Source organism: Perna viridis, chromosome 7, assembly GCF_037379345.1.
Source record: "Perna viridis isolate PV_CMFRI_1.1 ecotype Kerala chromosome 7, ASM3737934v1, whole genome shotgun sequence".
NCBI classification, from domain to species: domain Eukaryota; kingdom Metazoa; phylum Mollusca; class Bivalvia; order Mytilida; family Mytilidae; genus Perna; species Perna viridis.
In genome coordinates, this window is record NC_142451.1 from 47,646,111 (window position 1) to 47,661,954 (window position 15,844).

The 15,844-nt window shown below is 33.4% G+C and overlaps 1 protein-coding gene across 1 annotated transcript in view; it reads left to right on the forward strand.

Moving 5' to 3' along the window:
- Positions 1-15,844, forward strand: part of LOC148613041 (aspartyl aminopeptidase-like) — a 29,303-nt gene that overhangs the window by 4,559 nt on the left and 8,900 nt on the right. The window contains exons 2-8 of the mRNA XM_088595039.1: positions 1,778-1,853; positions 8,208-8,296; positions 10,088-10,201; positions 11,391-11,516; positions 11,837-11,961; positions 12,320-12,401; positions 12,830-12,937. Coding sequence (XP_088451165.1) covers positions 1,778-1,853; positions 8,208-8,296; positions 10,088-10,201; positions 11,391-11,516; positions 11,837-11,961; positions 12,320-12,401; positions 12,830-12,937 — 720 coding nt within the window. The remainder of the gene's footprint in view (positions 1-1,777; positions 1,854-8,207; positions 8,297-10,087; positions 10,202-11,390; positions 11,517-11,836; positions 11,962-12,319; positions 12,402-12,829; positions 12,938-15,844) is intronic.

Consider the following 15,844-nt stretch of genomic DNA (forward strand, 5'->3'; position numbering starts at 1 on the left):
AATTATGGTTGTACAATTTCATACTGTATGCACAAATTAGTAAGTGGCAAAGCAAAATAAAATTGATTTTAGTTACTTTGTGTTCTTGGTTTTGTGTGTCTGTTTTCCATGTCTGGTCTTTGTCCCTGGATTACATTATTTTGATTACCGCTATAACCTTGGTTCCCTTGATTACTCTTTTAAATACAATATAATTTTAGAGAATTTTTCTTTTAAGTACAGTGATACAATTGGAACATTGTTTAGGCACAGAAACTTATATTAACTTTTTGCAAGCAATTACTGAGTGTTAAAGATGCTGCATAAGAAAAATAGGTTTTATGCAATGAAATGCTAGATTTTGTACTAACTTCAGAAAAAATAAAAAATCCACTTTCAAAGGACCTGTTTTTTCTCAGTCTAGAAAACAGTTAACCACTGTGATACACTAAGACCCCAGTATACCTGAACAAACCCTCATTTCAGTTTGAGACAGCTGGAACCTGAAATGATCAAGAAGGAACAAAGTTCGTTCCTCAGTTAGTATTTTGGCTGCGTGGTCTGATCATGGAATCTTGGTCTGACTTCAATTGTTTCATCTTGTTCATTGTAATGTCATTTTATATATAGTGGGTTAACCTATCCAATGATAAAAATATTAAGCCTTAATCCAGTCCGATTAAAATTCAAAACACCTGATGGATATGTTTTATTTCTATATATGTAGCTGGGATATTCATCTATCAAATGTTGAAAACAATATTTTGGTTATAAATGTTGACCTACTAAAGGAATGAATGAATAACAAGGGTCATTGTACACCATTATTGTTTTTGTTTAACCTAATTTCAATGGAAAGGTGAAATTCTTGGTCATGTGTGCATTCAGTTTTCATCTGATTTTAGTTAGGAATGTCTCCTACATAGCAGACCATTAATCCTCTGATTTTAGTTAGGAATGTCTCCTACATAGCAGACCATTAATCGTCTGATTTTAGTTAGGAATGTCTCCTACATAGCAGACCATTAATCGTCTGATTTTAGTTAGGAATGTCTCCTACATAGCAGACCATTGATCACCTGATTTTAGTTAGGAATGTCTCCTACATAGCAGACCATTGATCACCTGATTTTAGTTAGGAATGTCTCCTACATAGCACACCATTGATCACCTGATTTTAGTTAGGAATGTCTCCTACATAGCAGACCATTAATCGTCTGATTTTAGTTAGGAATGTCTCCTACATAGCAGACCATTGATCACCTGATTTTAGTTAGGAATGTCTCCTACATAGCAGACCATTAATCGTCTGATTTTAGTTAGGAATGTCTCCTACATAGCAGACCATTAATCGTCTGATTTTAGTTAGGAATGTCTCCTACATAGCAGACCATTAATCAATTCTGCTTATTTTGCTGAAGTTGAAAATCAAAATTAAATATAAGTCTAATTTTGAATGCATACACACTCAGATTTTTAGGGTGAACAATAAATTACAATAGTAAACTTATAAAAAGAATAAATAATATACCATATATGAAACGTTGAGCTGATTTGAATATGTTAGTAAACACATCTTGGCCTGACCTTCATGACATATGATCCACATGCACAGACCCCTGATCTTCATTACAAAAAAAATTTGTGTAGTTGCACCGGACTTAGATTGCACCGGACATCGGTTAAACCATTATAGTTCAAATATCAGTTATGCTGTCTTTACAAGCTTTGAACTTAATTCTTTCACAATTGATTACTTTTATCATTGTGTAAATTCGATTGTTTGAAATCTTTACAGGCAGCTTCAGATAAAGTACTGGGGGCAGCAAAACAGTTTCTGTCATTTGTCAACAAATGTCCATCTCCCTTTCATGGTAAGTATTCCTAATGAATGATTTCTAATAGATGAGGTGTATGTATAAAATGTGCTATTTGACAGAAATTCTTTTCACACTTCAGATAATAACTGAAAAACAACAAGTAAGATATGTTAATTGTCATGATTATTTATTAGATATAATTAATATTTTGTCTGCAGACTTAAATTAGGATTATTTACATTTTCATAATTTTAAGGAAATACCCAACAGTATCAGTAGTAGATCATGAAATTTGTGAAACAAATTAGAAATTTATGATTGCAATGAAAAGGCTTTGAAGTTTTTTCACTCATATTTACAAGACTCAGATTGATCAAATTGGGTGTATTTTATCTGATGAATTACCAATCAGTTATGGTGTTCCACAAGGATCCATTCTGTTTCCATTATTATTCATTGTTTATCTAAATGACCTTCTGCTGTATCTTAATCAAAGTGCCGAGGCACTGAGTCAAGGAAGACCTCAAAAGTAATCAAAAATTTTCATGTAACCAAATTGTAAGCTGAATAAACCGATCAAAACTTAGTCCTTTTGAAGAATAACCATTTGTTTTAACACAGTGTATATTTATACAGTCCATTTATCAATATATATTTATGGGTCTTCTTTTGTATTATTGCTTTTGGTATTCCTGGCTGTACATGTATGTCGATGTCTTCAAATTTCGTAATACTTAAATCAGCATTTCTTACAAAATATGAATTCCACTGAGAATCACTGACTATCAATATTAGATGAAGTTTCAAAGTAAGATTGGACCCACACCTTGAATTTTCGGTTTGGAGATGCGTGAAGTAGAAATGAATCCTGCAGACTGGAGGAAGTTGAACAAAGGCTCAATCTCAAGGGAGGAATGAGCAAAAAACTTTTTCTTGCTTGTGCTTACTTTGATGTAGAATTTTTTTGTAATGAATTAAAACTAAAATGATTACCTTTCTCATTTCTCTTGAATTTTTCAATTCAAACAAGGATAAAAATCTTGTTGTAAAATTGCTATGTAGTTTTAAGATCATTTAACTAAAAACAACTTTGTAGCTCATAGATTGAGCAATTTAAGATTCCAATTAAGTTGGAAAGTCAGTGGTATGTGGTGAACACATGGAATATGATGTCTTAATCACAAATGCACATTGAGTATAAATCCATCTTTTTTTTATCTCTCCACTTTTTTTATGATGAATCACTATTCGCTGAGTGTTATATACCTGTCTGCCTTCAATAATGTATGTACATTTCTTTCACTTTTCACTGCATGATTGTTTCACAAATATGTATAAGATAACAATTCAAGTAACTTTTATGTTTTGCAAATATATAAGTGCTAATGTTTTTATAGTTTTTTATTAAGAGATGTTGACATACATTTACAGCTGCTTCATGCTACACATACATGTACCAGACTTGAGAATCATGAACTTTGTTTCATGCTTAAATGGTGTCGCAGCACAGAAATGGTCTGTTTTACTTCTGCTTTCTTCTCACTTCATCTAGTGAAACTGTTTTACTTCTGCTTTCTGCTCACTTCATCTAGTGAAACTTCTAAGTGATAACTACTGAAAAGAAATCAAGGGAAAAAATCATAAAAGTGTCTGATATATGCAAAATATTACAATGTAAGTTCATGAAAATATACATGTATTTTAACCATATGATATGGAGAAACCTCCTATTCTTGGGAAATATTGTTACATGTACATGTACATATATTTCGTGCAAATCAGGCAAAAATAAAGGTTGGTTGGTTATAACAGTACCAGGTTTTTACAATATTTCTGTCATTATTTATAGTTTCTGTCCTACATTAAAAACATTAATATAGTACATGTATATATCTACTATATTTCAGTGTTTTAAGGTTTTATTCTTTTAATATCTCTATCAGCTGTATTAATTAAGAAAAAATAAACATTTTTTTCTCTAAAATAATTCAAATTTATCTGAAATAATATAAAGAACTTTAAAAAAAAGTACACTGTATTTCATGAGCACATCTTTGTTTCAATAACTATTAATAACAGGTAACATAAGTAAGAGTAGAGCAGGTTACTTTACACCTGTCATTGTTAAAACAACATCCCCTCATAACAAGATAGATCATAAAAAGTGGTTTGAAGTGACGAGTTTAAAAGTCATTTCATTTACCAAACAAAAACCTTCCAAATACAGAAATTGAAAGCTTGCTAAGGATATTGCTTTAGGGCTTCTTCTTTGCATGATTTTAGCCACCTGCTGATTTATAATGATGTTTGGACCCCCATTTCAAAATCTCTGGATCAATCCCTGAATGTTGATTTATCTATGAGCAATTAATTGTAAATTGTAAAGTAGAAAACAAATTAGATACATGTATTACTATATTACAAATATCATAATTTCATGTATGAAATCTTTAATTGATGCTGTGCTGCATATGCCAGTAACCATAGTTAGAGTACATGCACATATATTTTTGTAGTTTTCAGTAAATTTCTTGTTCACAGACATACAAATATAAACTGCTCATTTTGCTAAGAAATATGACTACACTTTTCTACACTAGCAATAAAAACAGTATACCTATCACCAGTTTTGAAAATTTTAAATACCTGTGTACATACAAAGTATATGGATAAATAATGTATTCCTTCAACACTTACCTAGTACATTGTACATGTAAGAATGTCCATGAAAATCAGCTCTTAGAAAAGGTCTACTTTTGATAGCCTTGATATCCAACACATTTTCAATGCACTTTCATGGCCACAGAATTTCTAACATAACTGTGTCTTTCTTGTGTCATGAAAATCTTGTTTCTCACTTTTTGATCTGCATTCTAAATAAATGTATCTGGTATATCTTGACAATGTACTAAAAAAGAACCATATTGATAATCAGTTGTGACTTACATGGATGTAATACACATGTACATGGTATTACTGTTTCTTTAAATTCCATACTGAATAGTGCATGCCAAAATCTGTATCACATGCAGTATCTGGCCCCAGGATGATATAGGTCGAGGGTTGATTCTGCATATCAAACAAATTTTTGCATGTCATGTTCATTCTTTCTTATATTTTATCTATACAAAATGTACTTCAGTTGTGTTCTGTGCAAGATGTTATATATGATATGTAATATATATGTGTCTAGAGGTGTGATATAGGGTATGCCATATAGGTCTATGGGTGTGATATACAGTATGCGGTATAGGTCTAGGCATGTGATATAAGGTATGCAATATATGTTTGTGGGTGTGATATATTATATGTTAATAAATGTGTAATTTCATATTGTCCCTGTTATAATTTTGAGATCTGTCATATTGGTCAAGGTGGTCGTATTGATCCCAAGGCATCGCCGAGGGCCAATACGTCTGTCAAGGCCAATATGATTGACCGAAACCTATAACAGGGCCAATATGAAATTGCATATTGATTGACAATTTCATCAACCAACTCAATTAGATGATTTGTAGAACAGTAGTTTTTTTCGTGTTTTATCAAGAAAATGTAGGTTTATTTGCATTTATAAGTCTTAAATATCCTTTTTGTTAAAAATGAAAGATTTTTTTGTGTTTCTGCAGCTTTTAGTCCTGGTGATCAAAATTCATGAAATCCAATTCTAACTCAAAATGGCGGTGTCACACGACCGGAAGTTATGATGCCATATTGGTCCTGGTTTCATCCATATTGGCCCCCTAAAGATGCCCGGTTTGAATTCATGTCAATTGGTCAGTTTGTGACATATTTTAACATATTTTGGGTAGTTGGTTAATAAAGGGTACTTGAAATGGGTTTAGGAGTATGAAATAGGGTATGCCATATAGGTCTATGGGTGTGATATAGAGAATGTGATATAGGTCCTATACAGTATGCAATATAGGTCTAGGCGTGTGATATAAGGTATGTAATATATGTCAGTGGGTGTGATATATAGGGTACTTGAAATAGGTTTAGTGGTGTGATATACGGTATGCGATATTGGTCTAGGGTATATGATAGAAGTCTAGGGGTGTGATATACTGAAGGCAATAAAGGTCTAGGGGTGTGATATAGAATGCAATATAGTTCAAGGGGTGTGATATAGAATGCAATATAGAACTAGGAGTGTAATATACAGAAGGCAATATAGGTCTAGGGGTGATATAGAATGCAATATAGTTCAAGGGGTGTGATATAGAATGCAATATAGGTCTAGGGGTGTGATATACAGTATGAGATATGTCTAGGAGTGTGATATACGGTATTTGATACAGGTCTAGGGGTGTGATATAGGGTATGCGATATAGGTCTATCGGCTTGATATAGGGTATGCAATGAAGGTCTATGGTTGGTGTGGAAGTTTGGATTTTAGGAACATGTACATATACAAATGTATTTGTAATGTCATGGCTCATGTGTCCACTTGCGTCCTAAGGACATTACTTTATTTCACGGGATACCCCTCCTTTTTGATAGTACAAGATTACCTACTGAATGTGATGAATATGCCACATGACCTCCTTTCATCCTTATCGTTGAAACATAGACATTGTTTATGTCTCTGCTTTGAAATCATAATAATTTAAATTCTGTTTATTTAATATTTTAAATACTTCTTTGTTTGCTACATGTATGTACATGGTTGTTTACCATTTTATACATATATTATTTATGTACATGTACAATATGTAGTTAACATATATGTTCACAGTGCTTGCATTTTATGTACTGAAGTTTAATTCCTGGAATCAAATTAATCACACATGAAATTTTCCAATAAAAGGAGGGGTGCCAACCCTGTGCACCCTTCCTTGGATGCGCCATAATGATTGCAATCTATACTTTCTACACAAAAAGGTTACATTGCAGGTCCGAAAATCTGTCATTAGAAGCTCCCAACATCTTCATTAAAAGGGTCAGATCAAGAGAAATAAATTGGCAAATCTAGATTGAGCTTTCCTCCCTGCGAATGTTTGGGTCAATTTGACAAAATAGTCCAGCTCTCTGCGTCAAAATAGCTAATATCATATAATGATTGAAATCTTGCAGTTCTACACATATTGAATAGCCTTAATATCATTACACGCCAATGTCGTACTTAAAGTAAACATCACATATTTGACATGGAGTATGATTGGCAGTGGAGCTACATCTTAAAGCAAACTTTGCAAGGAGAATAACCAGTGGAGTGTTATTTTGGTAGTTATATGTTGAAATGTCTACCTTGGTTACGTACTTTGGTTGCTGACAATCTCTAAGTCAAGTTAAGTCTATAAATAGACTTCCTTGAGAAAAACTGTAACTGTGATTTTTATGCTGATGACTCAACCATTCATTATTATGATAAAAGTATTAATGATGTACAACCAAAAGTTTAGGAAAACTTGAATGAATTGCAAAAATTCGTGTTGTAGAAATGAAATGTTTATCAATTGCAGTAAAACATAATGTGTGGATATTGGGACTAAACAAAACATTTTATCAAAAATAGTTCCCCTGAGTTACTTATAAAATCTGAAGTACTAAAGAACTCAGAGTGTGAAAAATTATTAGGAGTCCAAATTGATCAGACACTGAGCTGGTCAAAACAAGTAAACATTGTATGCACCAAAATTTCAAGTAGACTTTATCTTCTGTCTAGGATTAAAAAGTGTGTAAACTTAGAAAAAAGGAAACTGTTTTACTCAGGATATATTAATCCACTAATTGACTATTGTAGTTCTATTTGGGGCAATTGTGCAAAAGAAAATTTACAATGTGTACTTAGACTACAAAAGAGGGCAGCTAGGCTTATAATTGATGCAGAAATCTGTGTCCCATTTAACCCCTTCTTTATTTTTTTAAGTTGGCCAACTGTTGAGAATAGAATGTCTGAAGTAAATCCATTCCATTCAAGAACTGCCATAAACAATGCTCTTTTTATTCCTAAACCTAAGACAGAACTATTCAGACATACTTCTGTTTACTCTGGCCCATCTCCTTTGAATACCCTCCCACATGAAATGAGAAGTCTTTTTAAGCAGAAATTAAAAGCCTTCCTAATGGAACAACAGGCAAAAGATTAATCCAACTGTATTTACATGTACTTTAATGTAAATTGATAACTTTGTTGGCATGCTCTTATGTATTATTTACTAGTACTCATTTTGTGGCATTGAAATTAACCTTCTATTCTTGTATTTGTGTGAGGGCCTCAGGGAAGATTAGTTTTAAACTAACTGTGTAACCCTCTTGAAATAAAGTATTATCATTAGTAATTATTGAACAATAAACAGATAATATCCACTGCAACAAAAAAAACTTTCCTGTGTATTTAATTTACAAGTGTTTAATAAAACTATATCAATAAATATAAAAGCTTTTTATAAATAAAATTTCTGGTAGCTGTTGATGAAGTGAAGAAAATACTGATAGCAGCTGGCTACAAGGAACTGAAGGAAGTTGACACCTGGTCCATCAAGCCCTTAGACAAGGTAAAGTTTTAACTACTTTGAATGTACTATTGTTTGTGGGGTACCAATTTTCGTGGATTTTGTAGGTAATGTAAAACACAAAATTTGATTCCCAACAAAATGGATTATTTACTTTAAATTGTATGACAGAGTCATCAAAACCACGAATTCTAGAATCCACAAACTTGTGTTTTTCAGCTGAACTACAAAAATGGATACCCACAATTGTGACAAATATTAGTACTTGCACAGTAAAATAAAATAAAATCTGTTCTGAATGCAACTTGAAATAAAGTTATTTATTGCTATTTTGTTTAATATCCCTTTGATCTTGCTATACGATCATTTTCAATCTCATGCCAGTCGAGTGAGAATGAAAATTATCGCTAGTTTCTATGTCCCCGAGTGACATACAAGCAACAGCGTAGGAATATTTGATGACCCAAATAACCGTCTGTTTGTTTACTGCATATGAAATAATGGCTTATTTGTGGCATACAAATGACGTGTCCATCATAGTTAACTGATTTTTAAAAAAAAAATGTGTATCACAACATACGTGACGTTACTTAGCACATCACTGAAAAATAGTCCCGAAAGGAAATTTGGCAGAGCTTATAAAAGTTACTTATTTAGGTCAAGAAAACTGAAAATAAAAGAAAACTAAAACCTTACAATTCAGCAAAACAGCGATAAACAGATTATTAAATATTTTTTCAACTCGTGGGAGTTTCTCATGCTCATCTTGTCTTGCGGCAAAGCCGCTCAATGAGATCAGCATGAGAAACTTCCTCTCGTTGAAAAAATATAATCTAATATTTTTATATCACTGCATTATATGAACATACATGAATTTCTATACTGATACTAATATAACTCCTTCTAAGAAGTCACCATCGATGTGTGTGCTTAACCTTTTTAGTGGTGAATCCAGAGTATCACCTGATATCATGTAGGGGGGAGGGACCACCATGATGTCCACTAAAAGATCCTTGATAAACTTATTTGCCAAGGCCCCTTTTGGACGTGCCTATGCTTGTTTTGTTTTTACTCCTTTTTTAGCCAAAGAAACAGAAGCGAAGGAGAATCAAAATTGTGTATTTACCAAGGAAATAAAATTGCTAATTTTCTAGTGTCGAAAAATTTATCTGTCATCCAAAAAATTGGCAATTTTGGCAGTTTTTTGCCTTTTTTGCTGGATGTTGGGCTCACTGCGGGTAAGACATGATCCAATGTGAATTTTTCCTTTTGAAGGCCATTTATGCCAAAAAAGATTTATTACAGTCAGTAGGGTGACTCATGTGGAAAAATGAGGATTTTTTGCATTTTTTTTTTTTTGCCATAGACTGGCCTTAAACAGAAAGTGGTTATTGTAAGGGGTTAAGATGGTGAATGTGGTGAGAGACATCATTTTTCTGTAGATTCTAGGTGAAGCAAAACACTATGGATCAATTCTGCTTTGGTGAGAAGCTAAGAAATAAGTCCTTCCCCTAAAGAAATTGTAACTTTTTGTGGCCACCATAACTCATGACCTCTTATTTAGCTCCTAAGTCCTTATTTTGGATTACACTCTACATGAGTAAGTCTCATTTTAAATACACAATCACTCTGCTTGCAGACGAAAATAAATTGTCCTTTCCTAAGCTTAAAATAAAATTGCCATAACCCCAAAATTGAAAAACAGCCACAAACTGTTTATATATACGGTCAAAGCTTTGTGAGGATTAATTTCTTACAAGAAAAACAATGGTTGCTTAGTATCTATTCACTTTAATTTGAAATTATATATTTAATTCTTGATTTACTTTTTAGTACTTTTTGACAAGAAATCAGTCCACAATAATTGCCTTCAATGTGGGAGGGAACTACAAACCTGGAAATGGATTCAGTATAGTTGGAGCTCACACAGACAGTCCATGTTTAAAGGTAAGTCTATGGGAGAGCTCACACAGACAGTCCATGTTTAAAGGTAAGTCTATGGGAGAGCTCACACAGACAGTCCATATTTGAAGGTTTGTCTATGAGAGAATTCACACAGACAGACCATGTTTGAAGGTAAGTCTATGGGAGAGCTCACACAGACAGTCCATGTTTGAAGGTAAGTCTATGAGAGAATTCACACAGTGAAAAAGGTTCAGTATTGGGTAATTCATAAAACCATTAAATATCATACTCTTATCAAATTTTTATTTTCTTAAATGTTCTGTTAACAGTCCTAATAACGAAATATGTAAGAAAATTTGATATTTTCATCAGTCAGAAATAGTTTTTAATGCTTAACAAGATTACCATTTTCTTATTTTTAGCTGACATGGCCATCACTTTGCATCTGTCATCGTAGTCTGTTGTCGTCAACAATTTTTCAAAGCTCTTCTTCTCTGACATTGCTTAACCAATTGGAGCCGATGTTGGTGTGAATGTTCCTTGGGATATCCTGCATAGAACTGTTGTAGGGATTTTTGATTTTTCAAAAAACATGGCCACCATTATTAAATATAGAACATAGGGGTCAGACAGTAGTTTTTCGCATATACATCTCCAAAACCTTTAGTTTTAGCCCAATTCTTTTTTATTGCTGAAATAATCCTTATTATAAGGCTTACAAAAGTCTCCAAGGATTAAAGTTGTCAGACGACTCCTTGTAAGAATTATTGCCCTTGAAAGGTGAAAAGTGGTTTTTTTTTTTTTTTACAGTTTTCAGCCAACATCTTGAAAGCTATGATAGATAGAATGATACTTTCAATTGCTGAAATGATCCTTAAGATACGACCTATGAAAGTTTGCGGGGATCAAATTTGTTGAACGACTGCTTGTTAGAGTTATTGTCTCTGTAAAGCACAAAATTTTGTTTATAGCAGTTTTCAGCCAATATCTTGAAAACTATAATAGATAGAATGAAGGGTCAATTGAGGAAATGATCCTTATGATAAGTCCTACCAAAGTGTTCCTTGAGTCTAAATTATCGGACAGCTTCTTGTTAGAGTAATTGCCCTTGAAAGATAAAAAATTACCAGGTGAGCGATCCAGGCTCCTGGTAGCCTCTTGTTATGTTATCACCAGCTTTGCTGGTTTGAATTAATTCACATCCTTGATATTTGTATTACATGTTTTGTAGGTGAAGCCAAAATCTAAGACAAACAAGAGTGGATATGCTATGGTTGGTGTAGAATGTTATGGAGGAGGTATTTGGCACACCTGGTTTGATAGAGATCTGACAGTTGGAGGACGAGTTCTAGTTAAGGTATGCTTTGATATGAAATTAGGACATATGGGCCTATTCATTTTTATTGCAGCCATATTGAGTTATGGGGCTGTTTATTTTTTTGGATGAAGAGGAGTAAACTGAAGGAGTACAAGAAAATTCCTGGGATTCTGATCATATCATTTTGTTTCAAAGATACTATCTTTTACATGTATTTTTCAATGCATATACATCACCAATCAAAAGCAAATTATGATTCTTATTAATGGTCATTTGAATTAACATTCACTTTATTTTTAATTCAATTTTGAATGAAATAGTTATGCTCATTATCCATTGATTAATTACATTTTTTGTAGAACAATGGTAACATTGAAAATAAGTTAGTCCATATACAGAAGCCAATCCTCAGAGTACCTAACATTGCCATTCATCTTATGAGAGACACCAATGAGAAGTTTGGTCCTAACAAAGAGTCCAATGTGTAAGTTTGTTCTCAAGAACCTGAACATAACAATTTATACTTCATGGATCATTCATAGTCTTTTAGGTAAAGTTTGGTCCTAAATAAGAGTCCACTGTGCAAGTATGTATTCACTAGTGGATGAAACTTCTTGGAAACTGCTGCAAATTTTGTAGGATTGTTAGTTACCATTTGTTGTTGAATTGGACTTTTGCACTTCAACTTTTCTTTTTGCAGAGGCAGGTGACATATGGCTACGAGTTGCTTGTTTAAGTAGGTCAGTAATTATTATACCTTCTTCCAAAAAGGAAGGAAGTCCTCATTTTTATTAAAAGGTCCTGAATTTTGATTTAACATTTAAAGGTGTTTTAAACTGTAGGTGTCCAGTGTTAGCCACAGCAGTACAAATGGAGTTACAAGGCTACAGTTTAGAAGAGAACAAAAAAGATGGTCAAAGACAGGTAAAGTACACAGGAAAAATATGTTTAATAAGCAAATATATTTTGAGTCAAAGTTAATGTGAAAATCATATGATCCAAGCCTAAATGGATGTCACTTGTTTACTCTATCCAGGTTGGTCACATCTTGCCATATCAGAGTTAGTCACATCTTGCCCTATCAGTGTTGCTCACATCTTGTCCTATCAGGGTCACTCACATCTTGCCCTATCAGGGTATCAGGGTTGCTCACATCTTGCCTTATAATATTTGCTCATCACGCATTGTGTCCTATTACATATTGCTGACATCTCATATGTCAGGGTTGTGATACTGGTGACATTTTCTGTCTCAACTTCATAACATCCATTATCAACTCATTATGCACTGTATTAATGTTCTATTTTATGACCTTTGAACTGTCATTGTGGTATTTCCTTCTTTGATTCCAGTGTGATAAACACCAACCTGCCTTGGTGAAGCTGATCTGTGAAGAACTGAAGATTTCACCTGAACAGATGATGGACTTTGAACTCTGTTTAGCAGATACCCAGCCTGCTGTATGTATAAATTTGAGGTTACTTTAGATTGTTGGACAATACAATATATATATACTAGGTAACTTGCTAAACTGATCTAAATATACATGTATATTACCTTCTACAAGGTCTTTTCCTGTCATATTATGTAGTTTTAATAAAAATGAAAAACATTTTCTATTGTATTGTACTAAGAATGTAGAAACAAGAAACATAGAAAATTGAAATAAAAAAAGCTTCATTAAATTTTTGAACGTGTGGATGATAAAGAAAAAATTAAATATATTTAGACTCCATCAACTCTTCAATAAGTACACAATACTGGTTCCTTTTTACATCAGTCATTAGCACTGAGGACAGTGGACCTTTAAACAAATACAGTATTATCATTTGAATCCATATTCTACAATGTTTATTTGTTCATACTTGTCATTATTATTTAAAAAACAAAATTCTGATTACATGTCACAAATGTGTATTAGATTTTTCTAGAAAAGCAGAGGACGCTTACCCTACCGGTGCACCTGGTCCATGCTCCTAGTTTTTAGTGGAGTCCGAGTTGCTCATTTACTTTTGTTACTTTGTATGTATGATTTTAGTTACTTTATGTTCTTTGTCAGTGATTTAGCTAGCGCTCGCCATTTTCGCCATTGACGAATGATTTTCGAAAGTGGCGAATTTTTCTCATGCACGATTTGTCACTTGATATTTCTCTCCCCCCCAAAAAAATATCGGTAAAAAAGCCTCTGATGTTCCCATGACTCCATAATTGACAACTTGTTACCTTTCCCAAGCCAATTAGGGTTTTACCATATACAATCATGACCAATGTTTTGATTGCATCACCTTTGATCACACCTTGCTTGATCACCTGGTTGAGGCTAATTATCCCGACAAACTAATTAATTAACAGTAATGATTTGTTTGTTGAGCACTGTGACACGTTCTCAAAGTACTCAAAGTGTCATCGTATGTATTTAAAATGGAAAGATGTTTGGATTTTTCAATCACAGTTCGAATCGCAACTATGTCCGCCATTACGAACTGTTTTAGTTCTTCGTCACATGACAACGTACCTAAAGGTCAAAAGTCTAAAAATAAGTCAACTACTACAAAGAGTTGCAGTGATCGACTATTAAGTCAAAATTTAAACCAGAGTGGTCGAAGATATTTCCATGCATATACTACAAAGATGGGGCAATGTACTGCCGTGACTGCCAAGATGCTGGACTTACCAATACATTTTCTATCGGAAGCAATGCATTCCTAAAAGATAATATACAGAAGCACATCAACACTGCTGATCATAAACGGGCAGTCCAGACCAAATCCATGAAGCCAGAATTTGAGCAAGGAGTGACTTCAGCCAATAAAACACACGAGTCAGATATGGGTTCCTTTAATTTTAAGAGGGCTTTCACTTTGTGGTGCATGGCTAAGGACAGGAGGTTTATGCATTACTGATCAAGTAAACAGTGCTTTACATTCTTAGACACATGCCAACAATACTAGCTGATGTATATAATTTTTAGATTTTTACACACGATATGTATGACACAGTAACAAAATATTTTTTTGCATTTTTTATTCATGAATAGTTGCTAATGTAGAAACTGTACGTTGTTATATATTTTTTATTAATATGAATTATCTGTTATTTATATACCAGTGCTGAAATAGAAATAAACATGTTATTATTTATAATATAGTTGTTATAAGTATATGTATATACATGCATGCTGATAAATTTGCGACACGAAAAGAAAAAACAGTATTGAGATTTAGTCTTGCGCAAAAGTGATTAATGGGTTGAAAATCCTGGCTAAATCCCTGTTTGTTGTGTATGTCTGTTTCCCATGTCTGGTCTTTGTCCCTGGATTACATTCTTTTGATTACCGCTATAACCCTGGTTTCCTTGATTACTCTTTAGTTACTTCATGTTCTTTGTTGTGTATGTCTGTTTTCCATGTCTGGTCTTTGTTCCTGGATTACATTCTTTTGATTATCAGTGCTGAAATAGAAATAAACATGTCATTATTTATAATTTAGTTGTTATAAGTATATGTATATACATGCATGCTGATAAATTTGCGATGCAAAAAGAAAAAACAGTATTGAGATTTAGTCCTACGCAAAAGTGACTAATGGGTTGAAAATCCTGGCTAAATCCCTGTTTGTTGTGTATGTCTGTTTCCCATGTCTGGTCTTTGTCCCTGGATTACATTCTTTTGATTACCGCTATAACCCTGGTTTCCTTGATTACTCTTTAGTTACTTTATGTTCTTTGTTGTGTATGTCTGTTTTCCATGTCTGGTCTTTCTTCCTGGATTACATTCTTTTGATTACCGCTATAACCTTGCTTCCCTTGATTACTCTTTAGTTACTTCATGTTCTTTGTTGTGTATGTCTGTTTTCCATGTCTGGTCTTTGTCAGTGGATAACATTCTTTTGATTACCGCTATAACCCTGGTTCCCTTGATTACTCTTTAGTTACTTCATGATCTTTGTTGTGTATGTCTGTTTTCCATGTCTGGTCTTTGTCCCTGGATTACATTCTTTTGATTACTGCTATAACCCTGGTTCCCTTGATTACTCTTTAGTTACTTCATGTTCTTTGTTGTGTATGTCTGTTTTCCATGTCTGGTCTTTGTCCCTGGATTACATTCTTTTGATTACAGCTATAGCCCTGGTTCCCTTGATTACTCTTTAGTTACTTCATGTTCTTTGTTGTGTATGTCTGTTTTCCATGTCTGGTCTTTGTCACTGGATTACATTCTTTTGATTACCGCTGTAGCCCTGGTTCCCTTGATTACTCTTTAGTTACTTCATGTTCTTTGTTGTGTATGTCTGTTTTTCATGTCTGGTCTTTGTTCCTGGATTACATTCTTTTGATTACCGCTATAACCTTGGTTCCCTTGATTACTCTTT